The 25,641-nt window shown below is 38.6% G+C and overlaps 1 protein-coding gene across 2 annotated transcripts in view; it reads right to left on the bottom strand.

The window, feature by feature from the left end:
• Positions 1–25,641, bottom strand: part of LOC149180621 (junctophilin-like protein) — a 68,042-nt gene that overhangs the window by 27,711 nt on the left and 14,690 nt on the right. The window contains exon 3 of one of the 2 annotated variants that reach the window (XM_089416204.1): positions 4,643–4,883. The exons of the other annotated variant lie outside the window; for it this stretch is intronic. Within the exon in view, the coding sequence (XP_089272330.1) occupies positions 4,643–4,773 (131 nt within the window). The 5' untranslated portion in view covers positions 4,774–4,883. The remainder of the gene's footprint in view (positions 1–4,642; positions 4,884–25,641) is intronic. 2 annotated transcript variants of the gene reach the window in all.

The raw sequence follows: 25,641 nt of genomic DNA, 5'->3' as shown, positions 1-25,641 counted from the left end.
TACCAGCCTCAAAGAAATCATTTGAGCCTTAATTTGTCTTCTCTCGAATCCATCCATTCTCGCATCACCTTCAATTTCAATTCCCAGGCTCATTGCTTCTGAGTTCACTTTTCTCCCTCATCAAAACTCTCACAGTCAGACCATTAACCAACTCTATAATAGCAAGTGGGAGTATCAGCGCCAGCAGCGTTACCAGATCAACAAAAAAGTCACACAGGCAGCGCAAAGAGGACAGACAGAAGGCAAAAGAAACAGCAACAAAGGAAGTTATCAACTCCAGCAAAGAGGTCCTTCTCCAGGCAAAATCAATTGTATTGAAAGATCAAATCAAAAAGAAATTATGTCTTGCAACCCACTTGAAACAGTGGAAAAGAATGTAAGTTGTCCGATGTGTCGGGCGAATAGATTTATAATAGGCAAATCATTAAAACTCTTAAAGATCTGCGTTCTGAGATGAAGATTATAAACGTTCACAAACAAAGTGAAATAGAAAAGCAAAGAGCAGAAATTGAAGAATTGAAGGACAAGTGCAAGCACTAAGCATACTAACTCACTGAACCAAAGTCAACAAGGTGAGACTTCATTAAGGTACAGTAAGAAAAAAGGACAAGAACCAAAAGAGTCAGTGAACCAATTTTGGTGAACATCATGCAAACATCAATTTATGTTTGGTAAATATTGCTTGTTGCTTGGGCAGATTGTTAGACAATATGTTGTTAAAAATTTCCAGAATTTTAGAATCAAGGTCACAAAGGATGAGGTAGGGACTGCGTTCCCATTTTACATCTCTACTAAAGACCAGATGTTCCCGGAATGTAATAGGACTTAGCTCCTTCCTTTTTTATATAATACAAAAGTAACCACCCTTGTTTTTTTTTTCACTCACTCCACTACCCCAAAGCCAGGGTGATGGCTTGAAAGTTGGGCCCCTAATGCATCTAAGTGTTTAGAGTCAATGTATATTACCATGATAGGTCATCTCTGAAATTTTGCTAAATTTGACTAGGTCTAAATAGGATTTTTTAATAATTAAAAATTTCTCAAAAAACGTGATTTTTTAATTATTTTCTATGTAATGATGTAAATAAGTGGTCTTAGGAAATGTCTAGGGTGCATGACTACTTGAAATTCATCTTCAGAGTCCCAGCATTATCCGAGGACCTGCTTTGAGAGTAAAAAAAAGACATAGTCTCTCGAAAGCCAATTTTCCTAATGTTAGTGGCAAAAATGAGGAAAAAATTCAAAAAAATGAAAAATTGGAAAAATTTAGACATTTTTCTAGAAGTCAAAATAAATCAACTTTTGACATGGAAATATAAGGGAATATCAAAGGTGATGTGGCAGCTATGTGGGGCCTACCGCATGGAGGAAATCCCAAGTCAAAGGGTAGTCAAAGGCAGTCAACAAAGTTCCACATTGAAGTTCATGAGGCACATCAAATTGTTAAAGTTCACTTTTGATTTAATTTAAATCAAGTTTGAAATTAAAGTGCAAAGGTAAACTAAGTGAGTGGGAAGGGACCCCACCTCACTATCTGTGATCTATGTATAACTCAGAGACAAAAGGCACATGCTAAATTCAAAGGTCCATGTTGGCCCACTTAAAGTTCAACGCATATGTCACAGGGAGTTACGTTGCCAGCAGAAAATGAGCACGAGTTTGCTAAGGGTTAAATGATTTGTTTGTTGAATATTTGGTTGGCCACTTGGATACACGTGACTCCATGCAAACAGTCCATATACTGTCAGCCAGTCCCAAAGATATACCCACAACAGCAAATAAGACTCCACGCAGGCTGTAGTCAATGGTCAACGTTGTTATCACATGTATGCTGCCAACATAAGGATCTCAGTGCATATAGGATGGTTTAGTTAACACACAGAATTATGGAGATATGTCTCCACTTTATTCCACTCACCTTCCACTTGTACGTAAAGTTCTACAATAGTCAACGCATGGACAAATTTACACATGTTTGGAGGACTATGAGTACATGGGGCAGCGTTGATCTATTGGTAGTCCACAACAGCTATATAATTGTTTATGTGGCAGTAGGCTTCAACAGAAAATTGTGGGATATGTTTCCCTCCTTTCCCACATAGTTGCACAATTATGCCACTTAAACTCATACGCTGTCATCCAAGGAAGACTCATTGCCACTGAACAGCATGCTACATAAGTTCCTTTGCCACTTGGAGAACTCAACTTTGCTTTGGGATTGTCAATCTCAGTCATTTATCATTGCATTAGTCATTGGGATTTGCTCCCATAGATCTATTTAAATGAGCCATGGGCTCTCACTTGAAATCATGTTATGAGCTATTGGGCTTAAGGAGACTCCATCTGTTGGTACTTGCATATTTTTAATATAATCAAGACTATGGGGATACTTGGCTTATGTTCTCTTGGTGCTATGAGGTGACTTCTTTTCATGTTGTTGCTTTTATGTTCATGTCTGTTTGCATATTGAATGAATATTAAATTGTATTTTGCCATCTTATTTGGATTGGTGTGTGCAAGTTATCTTGCACACCCATTGATTTAGAGTAATGTTCTAGGAATAGGCTTTCTAAGTCATTTTTAAAGGAAGGTTTGGTTATCTTGTTTATTTTATTGCTCTAATCCATGTATGAACTAATATCTCTTTCAAATGTGTAGGAAATATTTTCGTTTTGTGTGCAGGAATCCATCCGGAAGTGGGGAAAATCTTCACGAGATCAACCAACTCCTGGAGCCATAGCAATCCAAGACTTAACCATCTTCCACTCCAAAGTCTTCCATCCAATGAAGCAAGAGGGAGTTTCTTTACTCTATAGTTACTTGATCATCATTTAAATACTTATTTGATTCTAGCTTTTTCAAAGTCATATTTGTTATTCAAGAGCTATCATCAAAACTAGGCAAGTATGGGGGTTTACTCCCAATACTTGAGCTAGTATTTTTGTACATTAAATTTGCATTATAGTTTGTTTGTTTTGATTTATTTTCAACTAATTATTGGTTTTCATTTTGCAGCCCATAAGAGCTAGAAGCATTGGACAACAAAGAGCTTTAGGGAGAGACATTAAAAAACTACTTGTGTGCATGCTGGACCCCCCTCACCCATTTCAAGGATCAATTTTTTTCAAGGGAAGCCATGAGCACTCAAGGGAGGTCATGAGCATTTCGAGGGAAGCTACAAGTTCATTTAAGTCATGGGCCTTATTACGCCTTGCAACTATCTTTTGAAGGGTCTTTGGAGTCTTGTACCTTCTTGTATATTCTTGAGAGAGAGGCAAGCCTTGCTTAATTTCTACACTTTGTAAGGACCTCTCTCATATTATGGGCAGCCCTTTAGAGGCATTTTAACCCATCTCAAACATTAATAAAATAATTTTTTTGTTTTGCAGGAGCTTGGGATCTTTTCCATGGAATCCCCCTTCCTCATTTGAGGAGGGAATTCTTATGGTTTGACTAATTTTTGTTTCTAGTTTTCTTAACTTCAAAACACTTAATTTCATGCTTAAGAATTTACTCATTTCAAATTGTAAATTTTGAGTAAATTTTATCTTATGTGAAAACATTCAACATTGTGGCAAGTTTTGATTATTCTTTCAAGTACAAGCTTCACTTTTGATTTTACACATTGATAACTTTTGAAGCAAATCCTATTGGAACAAATTGTAACTTTAAAACAATCTACTTCATTTGCTTATTTTCCATGCAAGCACATATGAGTTCATTTACATCCTAAATTATCAAAGTTTTACAAGTTGTCTTATTTTCCATTTATGAAGCATTTGCATTGGGGAATTAACACAATTTGCACTCTCATCTAAGCATTTTAGTATAGGAAGGCTTCCAAGCCTTACTAATATTTTACCTCCAACATAAGTTGGTTGAAATAGACATCTTAAGGACTCTCTACTCCTCTATTGACTCCTCACTTGAAATCCATATCTTTAAGCAAGGGTGAAGCCTGAGGATTGAAGAGTTCAATTGCAAATCTTGTTGCAAAGGTAAACTAATAAAATTAACCAAGAGTACCTCCCATCACATTTACTTTACTTGTCTCTTGATGTTTTGAATTGTTACTTTACTTTACTTCAAATTGGTAATAAGTGTTTTCATTTCATGCTCAAATCTAATTCCATATTGACATTTTATTTAGCATTTAGCATCTCTTATTCTACCCCTTTTTAGAGTAACTTTTCTAATTATTGACTTTTTGGCAAGATATGTTTTGATTCATGAATTGATTTTATATCTTACAAATACCTTGTACTAACATTTTTTGTTTGCATTTCAGAGTTACTTTGTTTTCATTATAGGAAGCATTCTATCTTTACTTTGAGCAAAGGTATCTTTTATTTTGTTGAGCAAACTCTTTATAAGGAACTGATTTTATGGTTTTATCATGTTAATGATTTTTATTGCTCATATCATGTTTTGCTCATAATTCTTAAAAGTAATCCACTTTCACTTTAACATCTCTCCTAGAACCTCGCATTTCTTATAACTTAATTTTTCATTAAGAACCACCCTCCTTAAGTGACCTAAGAGATAGCTTAGATGAAAAGAGTTGGGAACAGTGTGACAGCCCCTTCTCTGAGCTCCCTGCGACCAACCACACCTTGTGGGATTGAAGCCTTTTCTCACTAACCTGTAGGTAGGTGTAGGCAGCAGGAGTAACACAGACCACACATCCCCCAACTTGCTCCAAGCAGGTGCGCTATAGGACCACCCATCAAGCGCTCTCCCAAAATCGGAACTGCAGCCTACCCTATTTTGCATGCTCCTTGGAGTTTTGGAACCATGTACGCTCCCGAGTCCAGCCTCTGGTTGCCTCAAGAGTAAATGATGGTGAACAAACCCTCATCCATCAGGAAGCTCTTATGTTGTTCCTGCATATTATGGAGAAAGCAGATTTCCAAGCAAAGGTAAATTATTTCTCTAAGTACAACTATCAGGACAAAGTGACCTTTGTTTCATTAAAAGAGAATTTTTCGTTAGGGACTAAATTTCAGAAATTCAAAAAAAAAGTAACATTGTATTTATGTATTACATGATCATTCAGTTGCAGTTTTAAACTCAAACCCATCATATTTGTTGGTCATTCCTTAGGAGGGGCAATTGCAACCATCGCCATACTATGGGTTCTAAGAAAGAGGCCAAGGCAAAGCTTTCCCTTTTGTGTCATGTTTGGCTGCCCTCTGGCCAGAGATGAAAAACTAGTTGTAGCAGTTGGCTGTGAGAATTGGGGATGCAACTTCTGTCACGTGGTTTCCAAGCATGATATTGTTCCTCAGATCCTCATTGCACTGTTTGATTCAATTGCAAATCCTTTCACTCCCGCTCCGTGCAACTTACACTGCAAAGACAAAACCAAGGTCGCATGGAGCATTTTGGAAAATGACACTCCCGCTCCATGCGACCTTGGTTTTGTCTTTGCAGTGTAAGTTGCACGGATATAAAGACAATGTTTGAAACAGATATGACAAATTTTCAGAAAATCAGGATACAGTATGGCTAGGATATATCAAATACACACACGCACACACAAGAAACCAGGTAACATAAAAATTTCAAAATGCCATTCATGAATTTCAAATTTGGAAATAAAGCTCAAACAAATGTTATCATTTTGTGATGGAAGTTTCTGGAACAAAACTGTGTTTAAGAGAGAAGTTTCTGGAACAAACAAATGTTATCGTTATTAGAGGCCCAAGCCATTCTTCTATAACTTGATTTGAAAGAAATTAGTGTTAGATTTATTTTTTATTCTATTTTCATCAGTGACCAAGACGTGGGCAACTTAATTGGTGATTGCCCTGTTATGAAGTATTGTAAATCATAAAATTCAAGGTTCAAATCCCCTGTGGTTCAAGGCAACAAAAAAAAAAAGATGCCGGTTGAAACAGTCAAAACATGGCTGAAATAAATAAAATGTCAGCTAAAACAGCAAATACACCAGCTGAAACAATTGATACAATGTTTCAAAAATCTGAAATGTACAAGGAAACACCAAAACATGATTTGAACACCTCCAGCTAGCATTTCTGGTAACATAGTTTGCAGGCACAGTGCCATCCTCTATGTCAAAAAGGAGTTGTGAGTTTATTTTTAGGAGAGAGCAAAGTAAGGTAACAAAGTTCATGATATTTGTTTTCCAAAGGAGGCAGGAGCATTTGGAATATGTATAATTGACCTTCATGCAAAGCCCTTGGAGCCAAAAGGTTGTGGAGATTAGGTTCAGGCATTGAAATTTGACTCTTTAAAGACTCCTGAGTCTTCCTGAGCTTGAGCTGAAAAGAGTAATCAGCTCATACTTTTTGCCAACCTCTCCACTCCCCAAGACTCATCCAACTCACCCAGAGTCCCAAGTCTAAAGAGAGACTCTCTGAGTCCGACTCAAACTTCAACCACACACCCAGATTTGACCATGCACAGAATTTCAAGGGTTAAAGAGGTTTTGGAGGGAAAGTTGAAGGTAAGAAATGAACCCTAAACCTTAAAATCCATTGCTGAACAGAAAACTCACCCTTTCTCACTCTGACAGAATTTCAGTTGTCAAAGAGGTTTTGGAGGGAAAGTTGAAGGTAAGAAATGAACCCTAAACCCTAAAATGCATTGTTGAACAGAAAACTCACCCTTTCTCACTCTGACAATTTGTCATCGTGTCAATTATTTCCTGTAGCTGCAATTTCATTCTGTGTGTGTGTTTTCTTGCTTGTGAAGGAGGCCGCGTTCAGCATTATTGGCTTCATTTGGGGTAAAGGAGGCTGCATTCATCACTCTTGGCCATGTACGAAGGTGTGAAGAAGGGAGTGTTCATTATTGGTTGCATTTTCAGTGTTAATTGTTTGCAGTTTTGCTGATTGCATTTATGGAGGTGAATTCAGACATCAGAAGCTCTTCCCTAATATCTACATAGCTGCACCTTCTCTTCTTTTCTTTACCAATCCTACTCTTTTGATTCCTCTCTTGATTAAGCCTTGCTTGCTGGTTCTGCATTTGCATTCTTCAGTTCATTATTTCCAGCAGGACCAGCACTCTGCTTCTCAAACATGATGCTGTTTTCCTTTTCAGCCATACCCTTCTTGTCATGTGGGAGACTTGAGAATCTGATATTGGAATTCGAGACATCTGTTCTGAATTTCTAATTATGTTACGAGTTATGCAGTTGACTGTTTATTAATAATTGTTGAAGTTGGTTCTATTTGTGAATTTGATCATGGACTCGTTCTTTAGTTTACCGTTTTGCAATGAAATATCAAGATTCAAGTGTCAAATGTTGTATTATCGTATCTTATGAAATGAATTTTTGCATAGACTGTTGTTTTCTAACTTACATGTATTGGCAAAGTCATTAACATATATTTTTGTGCAGAAAATTGACAATATTTTGTGTCTGAGCCTGACAAATTTAAGTTCAAGACCTACTCTTTGGAAATTAATTTTGTAATCAAAATATTAGGAATGTTCCTCAATCCTTTCTCGTGAGCAAGCATCAATGGGGGACCACATTCAGTAGAAAGTTCCAACTGGGAAGTGTTGGGGTATTTAGACACTAGGAGTTAGTTAAGGTCAACTTGGTCTAATGTAAAAATAGATTAAAGTGTTTCTTTAGAGTGAATTGCACTCTACTAATTTGATGGTCACAATCATGTCCTACACTTGAGTGATCTGATAGTGCAAACATCTCCACAATAATAATGAACACTTGATCCATAGCTTGACACCTGACTGGTCCAAGATCTCTATTTAAAGTGCATGGAGGATCATTTGTCCATGATTAATTGTGAGAAATGTTCATGTAAACTATTCTTTTTGCATCAATCAATTCCCTCAAAATGGTCATCTTGTGTGGGGTCAAGGACTATTTCCATCTTTAAGGGTTTTACCACATAATCACTGGTCCATCGATCTTTGATCTGCGTGTGAGCATTGTCTTTAAGTTGTTTGACTTATCTCAATATACCGTGTTTTTCAAACATGGTATCAGAGCTCCTATAAAGATCCACCCGATTTTGATTGAGATCCTGACCTTGTCACTAAATGCAAAAAAAGACTTTCAGTTTTCTGCAATGTTTGAACATTTCTAGGCTGATTGAACTGCTCCATTGCATCTGGAGCATCATTTTTAACCAAGAACATTTTTTAATTTGTCAGAAAAGGCCTCTATTTGCCCAAGAGATAATCATTTCTCTCTGTAATTAAACAAGGCAGTTAAATTATTTTACTATAAATAATTTAATTCTTTCAACGCTTCTGCTCTAAGTTTATTTAGTGTTTAATTTCCATGAAACTCCGCAACTACTTAGAAGAATATCTGAAAACTGAAATCTAGTTTACTTTCACCAGGATACAGAGTCTCTTAACAATTCATAAGAAGTGGAACAAAAACACAGAGATAAAAACACATGCACAAATCGACACACTTATTTTCTCATAAAACCCAACAAGGAAAACCTGCTTGCTTGATGTGGCTATTTTGTCAATTGTTCTAGAGCACTTGGATCTATTACAAAGCAATTTGTCTCTCTTGAGAAAGTGTTCTGCTTCTCACCAATCTCAGCTGACACAATTGATCTCGGCTTGCCTTGATCACTGCTTGATCTCAGCCCTCTAGCACACAATTGTTCCTTTGCTGCCTCCTTGACTTGCTCTGCAAAACCTGCTCACTTTTGCGCACTAGAAGCCTCCTCAATCCTTGCACACTAGGTCCCTCTTTCCTAGCGCACAGGAGACCCCTAAATCCTAGCACAATTCCTCCTATTTTATAGGGAAAATCCCTATATTCTTGTGCACTTCCTGCCTCCTATTCCTTAGGATCCAACTCCTCTTATCTGCGCACAAACAGCTTCTAAATGTTAGCGTACTTGTGCCTCCTATTTCTTAGGACACAATTCCTGTGCTCTCCACAATCAAGGCTCTCTTGCAAACTCGTGAGCTCTGTCTTGTCACAAACCTTTGTGCACAAAACAATTGAATTTCCTTGTACCTTCGTCCTTCCTTTATAGGCCCACTTTGAACATGCAAGGAGGCCTAGTTCCAAATTTAGAACTCAGGTTTTGATTGACGAGTTCGCTCAAAGTGACACTCTCTCTCACGAATCAACATTGCAGTTCTTAACTCATTCTTTCTTGAATCAAGACTGAAGGCTAACTCGCTCTAACTGAACTGCTAACTGCCACCTCATATTGTAGTCAAACTGATAAAGTCTCCACTTAACTGAAGCTCCAACTCCACGCATGCTAACTTGATTATTATTCCAGTAAACTGGAAATAACTCATCCTAACTGAAGTCTAACTCATGAGGACAATTTGAGGTCTTCACTGGCTAAGGCACAAGCCAAAAGACCTTGCTTGCTACATTTTCAACATTTAGCATTTTGGTTCCAGTTTAGTTTCAAGGTTTTCTCCCATTGATCTGTGTATGTTCTTCAATCTACTGTTATTCTCTTTGTTGTGGTGAGTATGTCGCTTCTTAGAATGATTGGGGCCTTGCTTTTGTTTTGCCACTTGGGATTTATTAGAGATGTGTCCAGTGCTTATCAATCCAAGGTAAAAAACCTTGAAACTAAACTTAGAACCAAAATGAAAAACCTTATCAGATATAGAAGATATAGCAGCCAACAGTAAGGCCATGTGGAGGTAAGAAAATTGAAAATGCATTGAATGTGGATTTTCTTAATGAGTTGTCCAAGGTCAAGATAGTTGTACCTTTAATTAAAATAATGTTACACCTTAGATTCACTTTAGTGTACCCTCCATTTTTTTCACTATATATGACCCATCATCTGGGCAGATTGTTGTATCTATTATATCATGATGAGCCAAAAGTGTGACTATGTTCTATTGATGTATTATATTGAGCCATGCTTTGATGATTTATGTAGATGTGTTTGCCTTAGGTGGTGGCCCAAACCCCTTTGTGGTTGGTCATGGCACGTCCTTTTAGTCCCCATTTCAAGATACACATTGCTCTTATAGATCTGATTGACTATACCTTGATGGCAATAACTCGCCATCATGTTGGTCATTCATGACCTAGGTAGGTATGTCAAATGCTTGGGATGGATCTACTAGGACATGTGATCTAGCGGAACCTCTAGTTTCATTCACTTGCTTTCTTTGTATGTAAAAATGTCGCTTATGTTGTAAAGATTGTCACACTTATTTGGAAGCACACTTATCTTATGCCCTAATGTTGACCCCCCATATTATGTATTTTCACACCCTGGTTGCGGACTCTTAGATATGGTTCTGTAGTTGCTCATGCATTTTCACATTTCCCAAGGCTGTCTCACAAATCTCGAGGTAGTTCACATATTCCAAGGCATTGATCACATCATCTGAGGCATAGATGGGATATTTATGCATGCATGGACATCCTCTACACATATCACATTGAGGATCCTAGAGCACTCTCATTCAGCCATGTTTTAAGCTATTTTACACTTGATTTGATGTCCGACCAAGGATGGATAAACGAGGGTGAGCTTACTAATGCCAACAACGATTCGTACAAGATAGAACTTAACCATGATAGCTTGGACCTAGAAGAGAGAAAGAAGAGAAGTGGCATGCAACATCGAATGTGCAATGACAACGGTTTCCCATTTTCCTAGTCCTCTTTAGTGATTTCAGAAACAAGATCTGAATCCACAAAATTAGGAAATGGTTCCATTGTTGAAAACAAATCTGATAAAAGGATCACCAAAAATGGAACAATCCTATTTGAATCAGTAAATCTACGGATCCCATATGATTTTAATGTGGAGAATGGGCCTAATATAGTGAATTCAATAACACTAATTTGCGTTACTTTCTTGGCCTCCAATTTTCACAAACCCAAGAAGGTATTTCTCTTTCCCAATCTAGGTATGTATGTGACCTTCGTCACTTTCACATGGACAATTATAAACCAACCTCAACTTCCTTTCAATTTGGAGTTCAAATTTATGCCACCTTGCCTCACCTAAAGTGGAAAACACTTTGTGCTAACAACTAGTTGGCAACCTTTTGTATCTAACTCGTACTTGCCCTAACTCCCTTTTGTTGTTGATCTTGTTGCCTGGTACATGAAAGAACCCATTAAAAGCCATTGGAAAGCAGTGAAGAGGATAGTTCAATATATCTAGGGTATAATTTAGTTCTGTATAGAATACAGTTTAGGGGGAGCTCCTATGTTGCTTGGTTTTACAAATTACAACCGAGTTGATGACCTTGATGATTGGAAGTCTATTGTCGATTATGTATTCAACCTTGGTTATAGAACTGTCACTTGGGCTTGCAAGAAATAGAGTGCCCTTTCTCTTTCTTCCTTAAAAGCAATGTATCAAGCAGCAATTCATGAAATTCAAGAAGATCTTTGGGTTAGACAAATCCTTTGTGAGTGTATAATTCCAGAAACTTACATCAACATTAGACAAATCCTTTCAAATTTGAATTCCATCAACATCATCTGACCAGACTCTAGTGTGACAGTCAGAGAGCCATTGAGCTCACTAAGAAGCCTGTTTAGCATCAACATAGCAAACACATTGAGTAACACATGCACTTCATTTGACAACTTTTTCAAGAGCACGCCCTCAAAGTGTTATATCGTTGTATAAATGATCAACCTGCTAACATCTTTACAAAGCCTCTCATAGAAGCGCCATTGTTACAAAATTTTGTCATTCAAGTGCTAAGCCAAACTTGTAGTACTTCAAGTCAAGCACAATTGGAGTGTATTTGAAAAATACACACAAAGAAGCGCAACAGGTTTAAACTTAGTAATTACAATTACTATATTTTTCCACCCTCTTAACATATTTATAACCCTCACGACTCGTTAAATTTATTATGACCCTCTTACAAGTTATATTTTCAACACTTGAATGATAAGGTTTATGTCCACTACAATCTATAACTATGGCCAAGGCATCAAATTGTTCTATTGTCATATAAATGATCAACTTGCTAACATCTTTACAAAGCCTCTCATAGAAGCACCATTGTTACAAAATTTTGTCATTCAAGTGCTAAGCCAAACTTGTAGTACTTCAAGTTGCAAGCACAATTGGAGCATATTTGAAAAATAAACACAAAGAAGCATAACAGGTTTAAACTTAGTAATTACAATTATTATATTTTTTCACCCTCTTAGCATATTTATAACCCTCACAACTCATTAAATTTATTATGACTCTACAAGTTATATTTTCAACACTTGAATGATAAGGTTTATGTCCACTACAATCTATAACTATGGCTGAGGCAATTTGAGAAAATCCCCGGATGCCATATCCTTGGACCACATTAACATATTGTCTCAATGGAGGGAGAAGTACAAACCACAATTATGTGAGAGGCATCTAAGTGGTTAGATAATGAATAGCAACTACAAGGCTCAACAGGTAGGGGAGGAGCAACAACAACAAGCATCGAGAGAAAAGTAGCACTTTAACAACATAGAGGTTGATGTGGCAGCCTCAGCGCCACCTTCGACACAAACTGATATACCTACACCCACCAGTCACCATCAAACGGATGATGCAAGCAAGACCTTCTAGTGGCAAATGGCCCATGACCTTTTCCCACTAAAGGTGGAAAGTAAATTGACGGCTAGTTGCTAGATTTGTCATTATAGATTACTCATGATGATGAGGTATATTTATATATATTTGATGTCATTTTGTATTGGATGTCCAATTTTCAATCCTTTATTGAACAACTATCAAAATTCAATATTGACTTTGATATAGCATTCAGCATCCACTACATCATATATATCGGTGCTTCCTCCATATTTATATGCCAATATGCTCAATTGTTGTTGTTGTTAGTTTATATTTTTTAAAAATTGAAAAAAAAATATTGTATTTTTGTAATGCTTGTCTTGATTTGCCAATTTTTACCAACTTTTTCCAATGCCCTAATGTCTAGAGCCTCAACAATTATTTTTTTATGGCACCAATGTTGTTGGATCCTTCCCCCACTAGATTTAGAGGCGGATCAGCGTCCTGGACGGATCCGCCACCGATCCTCAAGCAGAACCGCGGATCCAAAAATAGGGTTCGCGGTTTTGCCCTTTTTTTGTGGTTCCTGAAAAAATGGAACTGCAGCAGCCCGATCTGTGGTTCTGGAATGGATCAACCACAAATTGCAAGCAGATCCAGGAGAAATGTGAATGGTTCCACGGACTTGCTTTTTTCAATTTTGTTTTTGGACTTGACTTGGGTTTTCGAACTGTTATGTGAGGAATTATGCTTCCCGAACACTTCCAAGGTGCCCCCTTGATGCTCCTTAGACGCTTCCTAGATGCTCCCTAATGGTAATGTTCAATTCTTAAAGTAAAAGTTTTTTATTTAAATTTTTAACGTTACCATGAAATGACTCGGGATGTTTGAGAGTGGCTCCAACCTATTAAAATTGGCAACTAGGGCCAAACTCCATGTGGGTCATCTTACTTATGGCCGCTGATATTTTTCTTAATTTCCTCTCATCGAGAAGTATAGGATTGATCTAAAGATCATCCGATTCCGATAAGTATTCATGGAGATATGAATTTATTTGTGTTATGGGACAATTCGTCAAGGTCGGCCAGCAACCAAATTTCCCCACTTATGCTCAATGTTTTAGTATAAATAGAGGTGCCTTGAAACAAATTTAGACACACTCTTCTTGTGATCTCTTCCTCTCCACTTGTCTTTGGGTTTTTGGTGGGAGGAAAGATCCTAAGAGTTAACGCTGCCCTAATGGAGAAGGCTCTACGCTATCTTAGGAGATGGTAAAGCTCTACGCTGTCATGGAGGACAGTGCTTATCTGAGCCTCAAGAAACCTTAACGCTACCCCATGGAGAAGCCCTAAACATTGTTCTAGGCCGCAGCAGAGAGGGGTCTTAGACAACATGGAAGCAAAGGCCCGAAGTCTGCTACAGGAGGTCGAAGCCGAAGCGTGTAGATTGTTTGAGGGCTGGAATTTTGTTGTTTCAAGGGCTGAGAGAGCAGGCTACTAGGCCGAGTCTTAGTAGGGCAGTACACTATTGTTTTGAGATTGCTTGGTCACATTTCGTGGAGGCAGAAGCTACAAGAAGGTTGTTGTGCTAGGCCACAGGCCATAGCACACAGTTAGGGACTGTGTGAGGATTGTCAAGGATGGACAGTGCCCTAACAAGGCAATGTGGCATGGGAGGAAGTCTTCCAAGTTGGGCTGCTAATCAGAAAATGATCCTAGATGACTTTTCACTCAAAAATGAAAATCAAAGGATGCTTCTAAAAATAGTCCCATTGCATAGATCTTTTCATTCTGAATCTACTACAATTTGAATGGGCTAAAATGGACTTCGGGTGAAGAAGTTATCACAGAAAGAAGTTTGCCATGGTCCTTTGAAAATGAGGCAAATTCTTATAAAAATGGGCTTAAGGCCTTATACGCAAAAATCACATCGCAAATGCCAAAGGGAAGGACTTAACCAAAGGCGTAAAGACTTGCGATGGTCCAATTGCGATGAGCATTGTGAGCTGTTCTGATGGGTCGATCAGCGATATCGGCGATCGGCAATCGACGAATCCCCAATACCAGGGCCAATGCACTACGATATGCCAATATGCAATTAGCAATGGCGTTGATATGCGACAATGTCGACTTGCGATTGCGATGATCGGATCGGCGGATTAGCGTCGGCGATATGAGATTGCATCGCAATGTTCCATGGTATATGGAAAGAACCCCCGGGCCGTTGCGATTGCGATTAGCGATTAGGACCCGAACCCGATAAGAATTATAGATGCGATTGCATAAATTTTGAGATCCGTATTTTCAGATTTTCTATGTATTCCTTTGTATTTGGGTTTTTTGACCTCTCGCCTGTGCGATCGCGATTTGCGATGACAGGACGGACCTGAGAGGGATATAGATGCGATTGAATGCATTTTGAGATCCGGTTAAATGCTCCAATCATGTGTTTTCGACAGTTTTCCTGTGTATTGCATTATTTGGCTATTTGGCTATTATTTGGAGGAAGGTCGAACGGTTGGGTTTCCTGTGCCCGCCGATTCATTGCAATGGGAAACTGATTCTTTTGCGGAAACGCATGGTGCCTCAATGATGGAGGACTGTAATCGATGTGTTACGAAAACACAAAGAGCACAATTGACCGGGGGCTGCTGAAGATTGCTGCGATGCGCAGAGGCCGAGAAATAACACAGGCTGCTGAAGGTTGCCGAGAGTCGCTGGAAGGTTGTTGAGAGTCACTTGGAGGTTGAGCGAACTACAGAGGCCAAGAGAAGCTCATAAGAGCCAAGAGCCAGAGCCAAGAGCGAGAGATGAGAGACAGAAAGCCTGAGAGCTTCAGAGCTAGAGGGTCGAGCAGAGGCAGAGCCACCAGAGGTTGGAGGCGGAGCCAAACAGACAGAGCTAGTTAGCTAAGAAAACCAGAGCCAGATGAGCCAGAGAGCTGAGAGCCAGAGCCAAAGAGCTCGAAGAAGACTTCTAAGAGCCATGATGCCATAGTGAAGCTGCAGAACAACAAAGAGATCAGATGATCCAACTGTTGTTGGTGTCCAAAGTGTGTTGAAAACAAAAGGAGGAGTTCCAAAGACAGTTAAGAGAATTCTGAGGGAGTCAGAGAAGCCAGAAGCTCAAGAAGCTCAGAGCACTCACTAAAGGAATCAAGTCTAGAGAAGCCTAAATCTATCCGGAAAGTGAGGAGAGCCAAGGGTAAGATGGCATTCTAAACCCATAGGTTCAGTGTAAACCAATGGAGTTGAGCATGGAGCTTGTAAAAGATTTCAGCCATAATCCCAAAGAGTCTAATCGAGTTGATTAGAGCTCAAGGAGACGTAGCCCAAGATATCAGGGTGAACTCCATATTATATTGTTGTTATGTGTGATGCTTATTTGTTGCACTATTTCACTGTTATATGTTTTTATATCAGTTTAAGCAAATCAACTTGAAGCACTTAAACAATTTAAAAATAAACACAAGCATACACCTATTTTCAAGCACTTTTTAATTCCGCAATTGGTTAATCATAAGGTCTTGGAAATATTTAAGCTTTGGAAGTGGGAGAGGTTCTTGTAAGCTGACAAGAAGCCTTTAGTGCCCCATTATCAGATCAGGTGGTATCAGAGCCTGAGTTTGATTAACCCCACCTTCAAAGAAGGTGATATCAAAGTTGGTTATACCAAAGCAAGTGGTATCAGATCAAAATGCTTGATTGACAGATTGCTTGTCTGAAAGGTGTTTAAACAGTGAAAAGTTGATTGTATGCTTGTTTGCACACTGACTATTGTTTGAGTTTGCAAAGGTGAAGAGAAAGTTGTTGATAGCTAAGTCCAGGAGAGGACAAGAAGGAAGAAGGGTTGAAGGCATTCTTCTTATCCCAAAGGACCTCAAGGCAATCCTTGAAGCACAAGAGGTTTGTTGCAAAAGGTTGTTGAATAAGCTCTTTATTAATCTTGTTTGAAGTTCTTTTGTTCATTGGCATAATGACAACTTCTACAAGTGAGTCCTCAAATTCTTCTTTCTTCACAAGAGTCTTTGATGAAGACATGAAGCAAGACTTGTCCACCATGATGGATATGGTGAGAGAAATGTATGAGGATGGAAGGAAGAGCAGCATACTTAGAGAGCAGTTGAATTCTGTGGAGGAAGAGAAGCAGTTGCTTTCTGACAAATTGCAGGAAATGGAGAGGCAACTTCATATTGCAAATATGAACATGGAAATGATGCATGAGTTGGAGACACAGTTCTTAGTTGCAAAAGAAGCCTTGGTCAAGTATCAGCGTGAAGAAGAGGTAAATAATTCCAGTTTGTCTTCAGTTTCCTCTAAATATGCTTATATTGGTTCTTTTGAAAAACATACTAGAGGCATAGGCTCCAAGTTAATGTCCAAGATGGGCTATGAAGGAAAAGGCTTGGGTAAAAATGCACAGGGTATTGTTGAGCCAATAATAGTTGAGGGAAGGCCTAAGTATTTGAGTCTTGGCTATGGACAGTCTTATGGATAAAGTCCCAAAACTGCCATGAAGGCCATTGAAACAGTTCCAAGAAGGAGTTTCATTTCAGGTCTTCTACCTCAAGAGTGTGAAGATTGTATTCGTGGAGAATGCAATAGCTTGAAACATCATTTGCAAGATGCAGGTGTTCATCAGCATACACTTGAACAAGAGAGTTGTGGAAACTCTGAAAGCCTTGAAGAGATTGATGGTGTTCCAATGGGAGCCACTTCTTCATTCGATTCACCTCCTCATGAAGGCAATAAAGGTGAAAAAGAAAGGTATAAATCTGGTTCTAACCATATTCCTTTTGATTATGATAAGCATGATAAATTTCCATGTAAGCACGGGAAAAGAATTGCATGTTCATTTTGTAGTTTGGATAACCATAATGTTTCTAGATGCTGGAAGAGAATGGCCACATACAGGAAACTTTTGAAGGAAAGGAAGCAAGAAGCCAAAGGTCCATTGGACAACGCAAATCATGTTGTCAAGAGGATGCACATGTGTTGCACTTACTGCCATAAGCAAGGACACATTGCTGAAAAGTGTTGGACTCTGAATCCAACAATGCTTCCATAAAAGTTGAAGAAGATAGAAAGAGAAAATGGCAGGAATGGAAAAAAAGATTCCATGAATGATGTGTTTCAGTATGATTCACATGTTGATGCTGATGTGCAAACAAAGGTAGCACCTTTGAAATGGATTGGTAAGAAAAGGTTAGAGTTCTTATGCAATTAAAGATTGCAGGTCTTTTGATTTGATGCATCTATTTGCGTTTCTTTGTTAATGGAATGCAAGTTGCAGGGTTTTACCAAGAAGCTGAATGGAAAAGTTGAGTAGGAGACTCACTTTATTGCTGCAACATTATATTCAGTTCAACTTCGAAAGTACAGTGTGCCTAAGCAAAAGTTGAAGGATGAAATGCATGCATGAGAATGATATGCACAGGGATGTTGATGATTTCCTTGTATTTGAACATGTATGAGTAATTAACTTGAAGGATTGATTGCTTTGGCATGCATGTAATGCAATATTGACTTGAGAAAAGTTGATTTGGTCTCCAAGATGGAGATAATGATGAAGTGTTTCATCTTTTGGAAAGAACCCTTGAAATCTTTTCTACATGCTTGACTTGAAGGGTCATTTGTTTTAAAGGCATGTTTTGTGGGCTTGGTATCTAGTCCATCATTTGTATGCAGATGTAAGACATGGAGGTAATTCACAAGATGTGAAAATCTGTTTCTTTTGTTGAAGCAGGAGTTTAGGCCATCCAGTTGTTGTTTGTATTTCTGTTGTTGTTAACAGTTGTTGTTGACAGTATGTCAAACAGGTACAAATGAAAATTTTGTGGAGCAAATGTAACTTGACATTGGTTTGAGCCACCTTGGATCGACGATCAAAGCAGAGAAGTTCAAACTACCTTCTGTGACCTTCTCAATAGGAGTTCTGCATGAAGTCAAGAAGGAAAACAGTTCTTCCCAAGAGGACCAGCGCATCCAGGAAGGAGAGTGGTCAAAGGATTTGGTTCAGAGGCACAAGGCAAGTGTACAGAGGCTGAAAGAAGAGGGTGTTGTTACTCTCATTTACTGTTCAGATCAGTATATCAGTCTTTTGGAGAACAAAAGCTTTCTAGTGGGAAGGCGTGATCAGAAAATGATCCTAGATGACTTTTCACTCAAAAATGAAAGTCAAAGAATGCTTCTGAAAATAGTCTCATTGCATAGATCTTTTCATTCTGAATCTACTGCAATTTGAATGGGCTAAAATGGACTTCGGGTGAAGAAGTTTGCCATGGTCCTTTGAAAAGGAGGCAAATTCTTATAAAAATGGGCTTAAGGCATTATATGCAAAAATCGCATCGCAAATGCCAAAGGGAAGGACTTAACCAAAGGCGTGAAGACTTGCGATGGGCCGATTGCAATGAGCGTTGTCAACCATCGGATTAAACAGGAATTCAACAGTCAGGATCTGATCGGAGATCGTTGATCGGGGGAGCTTAAGGGTTGCGGATCATGGAAGCAGCGACCGCCAATAAGCGATATTGCGATATGTCGATGTTCCAATGGGCCGATCGGCAATATCGGCGATCGGTGATCGGTGAATCCCCGATACCAGGGCCAATGCACTACGATATATCGATATGCGACAGTGTCGACTTGCGATTGCAATGATCGGATTGGCGTTGGCGATATGAGACCGCATCGCAATGTTCCATGGTATATGGAAAGAACCCCCGGGCCGTTTCAATTGCGACTAGCGAACCCGATAAGGATTATAGATGCAATTGCATAAATTTTGAGATCTGTATTTTCGGATTTCTATGTATTCCTTTGTATTTGGGTTTTTTGACATCCCACCTGTGCGATCGCGATTTGTGATGACAGGACAGACCCGAGAGGGATATAGATGCGATTGAATGCATTTTGAGATCCGGTTAAACGCTCCAATCATGTGTTTTCGACAGTTTTCCTGTGTATTGCATTATTTGGCTATTTCTACAGGAGGAAGGTCGAACAGTTGGGTTTCCTGTGCCCGCCGATTCATTGCAATGGGAAACTGATTCTTTTGCAGAAATGCGTGGCGCCTCAATGATGGAGGACTGTAACCGATGTGTTACAAAAACACAGAGAGCACAATTGACCGAGGGTTACTGAAGATTGTTGCAATGCGTAGAGGCCGAGAGATAACACAAGCAGCTGAAGATTGCCGAGAGTCGCTTGGAGGTCGCTGGAAGGTTGCTGAGAGTCGCTTGGAGGTCGAGCGAAAGAGAGGCACGCAGAGGCCGAGAGTAGCTCATAAGAGCCAAGAGCGAGAGCCGAAAGCCAGAAAGCCTGAGAGCTTCAGAGCCAGAGGGCCGAGCAGAGGCAAAGCCACCAGAGGTTGGAGGTAGAGCCAGACAGACAGAGCCAGTTAGCTAAGAAAGCCAAAGCCAGATGAGCCAGAGAGCTGAGAGCCAGAGCCAGTTAGCTAGAGAGCCAGAGCCAAAGAGCCAAAGAGCTCAAAGCAGACTTCTAAAAGCCATGATGCCGTAGTGAAGTTGCAGAACAGCAAAGAGATCAGATGATCCAACGGTTGCTGGTGTCCAGAGTGTGCTAAAGACAGAAGAAGGAGTTCCAGAGACAGTTAAGAGAATTCTGAGGGAGTCAGAGAAGCCAGAAGCTCAAGAAGCTCAGAGCACTCACTAAAGGAGTCAAGTCCAGAGAAACCTAAATCTATCTGCAGAGTGAGGACAGCCAAGGGTAAGATGGCATTCTAAACCCATAGGTTCAGTGTAAACCAATGGAGTTGAGCATGGAGCTTGTAAAAGATTTCAGCCATAATCCCAAAAAGTCTAATCGAGTTGAATAAAGCTCAAGGAGACGTAGCCCAAGATATCAAGGTGAACTCCATATTATATTGTTGTTATGTGTGATGCTTATTTGTTGCATTGTTATATGTTTTTATATCAGTTTAAGCAAATCAACTTAAAGCACATAAACAGTTTAAAAATAAACACAAGCATACACCTATTTTCAAGCACTTTTTAATTCCGTGATTGGTTAATCATAAGGTCTTGGAAATATTTAAGCTTTGGAAGTGGGAGAGGTTCTTGTAAGCTGACAAGAAGCCTTTAGTGCCCCATTATCAGATCAGTCGCAGTCCTTATGAGGTTGTTAACTGTGGTTGGTTTGTTAACTGTGGAGTATGTTTAGGGTTGCGTAAGTGCCCTAGCCAGGTCTGTAGCAAACAACAACAAGCAAACATAAATGACAGCATTGTTTTGTTTAGGAGGGTTGTTAGATAGGACTGCCTTGATGCCCCAACCAATCCATGATGAAGGTTGCCCCATCTATTGTTAGATTGCCATCCAATGCAGCAAATAGATGATGTTGAATGTTGTCACATGATGATGGGGATATTGATGAAGTGTAGTGTAGCATGATGTGTGCAGCACAAGTGTAACAAAGTGCAGCACAGTGATAATGAATGTTGCAATAAGATGCAGCATGATGGGCACAGTAAGGTACAACTTGATGATGCAGCACAGGGAGGTGCAGCATGATGATGCAGTACAGGGAGGTGCAGCATGATGATGCATTATAGGGAGGTGCAGCAGTATGATGTGTGCAGCATGGTAATGAGGTCCAGCATGATGATTGGGTGCAGCACAGTGAGGTGCAGCATGGTGATGGAGTCACCTTGGATCAGTGGAAGCAGTATGCCTTCAACTCAGCTCAGATCAGCTACCTCATATGCTATCTTCTTAGAGAAGATCTCTGCTCTTATTTAGATAAGTCAAAAGGTTGACTTCTGATGTATATGTACTATCTCTCTCTCTGTTGAACTATTGAAGAACATATAAGAAGAATTGATCAAGGGTTTCCCCACATTGGGGTTTGTCCCTGGCTGGCGCCACATCTTGTGTCCTCTTGTCTTGGCTTGTTTTCTGTGATTTATGTTTATGTTCTATATACATTTTACTATCATGCTAAATGTGATTGCTAATCTGGAATTGATATTGAGCTAATATGGAAAATTGAAGTAAATTTGCTATCAACATAGAACATACCTAAAATTAACACAACCTCATCAGACTTCACATGAAGAAACTAGAATTTCATATCCTATTCAATATAGATGCAAAAAACAAAAATAAAAATAAAATAAAATGTATATATAATAGAAGCTTTCAAGATGTTCGCTTTCTACATTTTTGGAAAATGACGCTTCAAATGCTTCACTTCCAAAAAATGTCCCCTCTTCATGCAACATTGGTTGATGCCAATGTTTTCAACAATGGTTTTAACCACATAAAAATGATGTGCTGATCTTTGACTTGTGTACAAGTGTTTGTCTTAAAGTGTTTGATCTGTGTGGATATACCTTGTTTTTCTAACAGGTAAACAAAAAGGTAAACCTTTGGGATTTTCTTGGAAGAATATCCCCCATCAACTCTAATGCCAAGTATTAAGACTCAAGAATATAGTTTCGTAATCTTAGTAGACTCTTTGATAGTAAAAGCAAGTCTCTTAAACAGCACCTAAAAAACCTGTCAAGGATGGTTCTATATGCCACAATTTGGAAAAAAAAATACACCGACCTCTCAAATCTAATAGTAATAAGGCATTTAGTTGAAGACGAAGAAGTAATCTGGGCAGACTAAAGGAATGGAAGCTCACATGATGACAACGTAAGTTATGGATATCGAACAAGAAATTTGTATTTTAATTAATTTAAAAGAAATATGGTGAAAGAAGTTAGTTTCCCAATCTCTTTTCCTATAGTATCTCGCTTCTATTGGCCGATGTTTAATAACCATATTCATACCCAATAGAAAATCATAAAAAGAGAATTCGAAAGTCCTATGCAATGCCTTCTATGTAAATCACATGAGAAATGAGTTCATTGTCTCTTCATAGATTGACCTTTTACCATGAATGTTGGGTAGTTGGCAGATGTTAAGTTATGTGGGCACTCAATCCAATGGTTCTCAGTAGGACGTCTAACTATTTCTACCACCAGAAAAATAGGTGCTTCATAACCTTAAAATAAAATAGAAGTTTAAATAGTAACATGTCTGTTGCATGATAAGTATGGTACTATGGACAATCTGTCTAGCAGAATAAACTTTGAGAAATTATAATTTACTACCCACCCTAAGAAGTTATAGACTGCACCAAAGCTATAATATTTGAAATCCAGAAGATATCTTATGGTCTATCTCATCGAAGAGACATGAAAATTTAATATTGACAAAGTATTGATGCAGATCAATCACGACTTTGATCATACCACTGATCTTCACCACCAGCTCCATTCTGACAGTGCTTCAAAGGCAAACCTAGGTAGTGATAGGATTGGGGATGATCTCCAGCCTAGAAAGCAATCTACTCTTTCCTTATTAAGAAAGTTGAGACAAAGATTCAAACAACAGAGCAGAGTTTCTTATTTTGTCAAAGCTCCTAAAATTTCACTATCGAAGACCTCCAAAGTCCATATCTGAGGCCTGTTTTTCTATATTGAAGGAGAAAAATGTATTGTGATGCCCACAGATAATAATATTCCTCTGAGAATGAATGGCAGATGAATAGCAACACTTAGGAATGAAGACAACACTGGATTGTTTGTTGTATATGCTGCACTTGCACCTGTACCAGCAGTTACATGGAAGCATGTTGCTGATAGTGTAAGCTAAAAGAAAAATGTTCATGTACAACAATAAAAAATTAAGCCTGAACACCTAACTTTGTGAAAGATGGGCTACGCATATGTTAAGGGTGATTTAATTGCTGTATTATCAGCCTTATGATAGGCCAGCCAGGGTACTTGGTCACATTTATAGAATAAGCATAATATTTATCCTGCAATGCAAAAGAGATGGGTCAAACATCAAATAAAAAGTTATAAAGGTTCACTAAAATAACTTAATGGGAGAATCATTTAATTTTATCCTCCATGCAAGGGACTAATTGATAAGAGGAAAACAGTGAATTATATTTAGGCCCTTAAGCTTCATATCAAATATGTGTATAATTTTGGTTTCTTGCAAGTAGTTAGTGGGAGACTAGACTGGGCCAAGAGCAGCATCCATAATGCCATTGGAAATTCTGGGCCTAAGATGGCATCCATACTGTCAGAACAGTGTTTCTTTGTGTTGTTTGATTGAAATTCAGGCTAGTTCTGTTTTGGCTACCTCTGCCATTCAAACTGTGATTCCAACATTTCACTGTCCTGTATTTAAGAAAATATATCTTCCGTTATTATTCTCCAATTGATGAATTTCACTGCTGCCATTATATAATCTGCTGTACTACAGACTCACAGAGTGCTGAATCGATTGTTGTTACCATAAACAGACCTGGCTATACTTGATCTGCTATTTCACTTATATCAGTCAGAAGTTTTGTTTCTGGATCCATTACAGAATCCATGTTGGACTTCTAGTTGTAAAATCTGACTTCAAATTTTGGCCATAACAGTGATCAGATCCACTAACTTCCCTGGTGGGTGGAAACACAAACAATAGCACAAATCCCTATATGTGGAGATATTACATGGAGAGGTAATGTGTTCATTAGCCCTCGGTGATGAATATACCAGTTTATGGAAATGTTATAATGTAGAATCTCATGAAGTGTCTCAGAATATGGTCAGCTTTATGAAGAAGACCAAGGGAAATGGATCTTAGAACTCGAAGTTCCTACAGAACAGGCTATGAATGAGCTAGAATCTGAAGGTGACAAGGAAAATGCAGGTCATGTTGAGGACCACAAGGATGAAGCTAAGCTTCGATACTCATGAATTTTAGAGTACTTCATCAGCATTAATTGCATTGACATTTAGTAACAGTAAAAAGGATGTGAATGAATCATCTAGGATCACCGCATGGCATACTCAAAGTGATGTCAAAGATCATGATCAAGTTATTGATCTGTAATGTACCTAGGGAGGAAAATATGCAGTACCTAGGGAGGTACCCAAGGGAATAATGAATGTAATGTCACCACAATTATGGAAGAGGCCCAGTTGGTAGTTGGTGGGTAAGAAATAGGCCCACTAGGCTGTTAAATGTGTTAAAATTTCAAACCCAAGAGGATTAATGTCCTTATGATCTGAATAAAACAAGTAGAGTGTAGAAATTATTCAATTCTGAAATTAAATTTAAGACCATTGCATCAATCACACAATCGCTAAAGATTGATAAACCATTGTCTACAACCATTTCTGTATGGGAACCACTAGCACAACAGCATTGATAAATGATTGGAAAACAACTAAGAAAAGTTTCAGACATTTCCAAATACTTCTATGTAGTGTAATGTCATTACCTTCATGTTTTTCTTTTTTCATATATTAAATGGGTGATCCCCATGACTTACGAAGAAGATAAAGAAGTTAATAAACAAGTAGCAAGTGGATTGTGGCCTTTAAACCTGATGTTCAAAATTGAACCCAAGTGTAGTGCCCTATCTTCTTGACCATTCAGATTTACCTAGAAGACCCCCTCTTATATTAATTGTTTTAGGTCAAACCCTCTATTTTTAAAGATACATTTCCTAGTAATCATGCAATGTCTGAAAGTGAAAGTGACCATACAAAGGTCATGATGGTCAAAATTACAGAGGGAACAACTTGTCTTGGATTGCTTGCATAGGTTGGGCTCAATAAGAAGACTCCTCACATGCTTACTTACACTGACCAAATGTTGCACGCATACCAAATCATGCCACAACCAGTAGATTAAATAATATCATGTATAACACCCCTCTTTGACTTCGCATAACTTTTGTGGTGCAAGTGGCACAAGTTGTCTAGTATTTGTGATGCAATTGGTGAAAGTTGTCTCATTTGTATGCATGTTGTCTAGAAAATATGGCAAATGGCACATAGTGTATGGTAATGTATAGAAATATATTTTATTTGACATGGACTAACATAAATGGACATATTTGCGTGTAGTTTGCATGCAATGATCATGGGGATACTCAATCTTGATAATACTTTTGGAAAAATGTGTGTGTTAGCACAAAGGGGTTCTAGGTAAGGACCATTCTTAGGAGGGTATGTGTGACTCGTATTTCCACTCTTGAGTTTGTCTGCATGTATGTGTAGAACCTAGAAAGTGTTTAGGTACTCATTCCTTGAGTCTGATATTGTTAACCTGGAAGCTAACTGCCAAGGGATAT

This window comes from Pinus tabuliformis, chromosome 3_2 (assembly GCF_031772625.1).
Source record: "Pinus tabuliformis cultivar Carrire ecotype Pingquan chromosome 3_2, CPIR1, whole genome shotgun sequence".
Classification (NCBI taxonomy): Eukaryota; Viridiplantae; Streptophyta; class Pinopsida; order Pinales; family Pinaceae; genus Pinus; species Pinus tabuliformis.
This window is presented reverse-complemented; position numbering and strand designations above follow the sequence as displayed.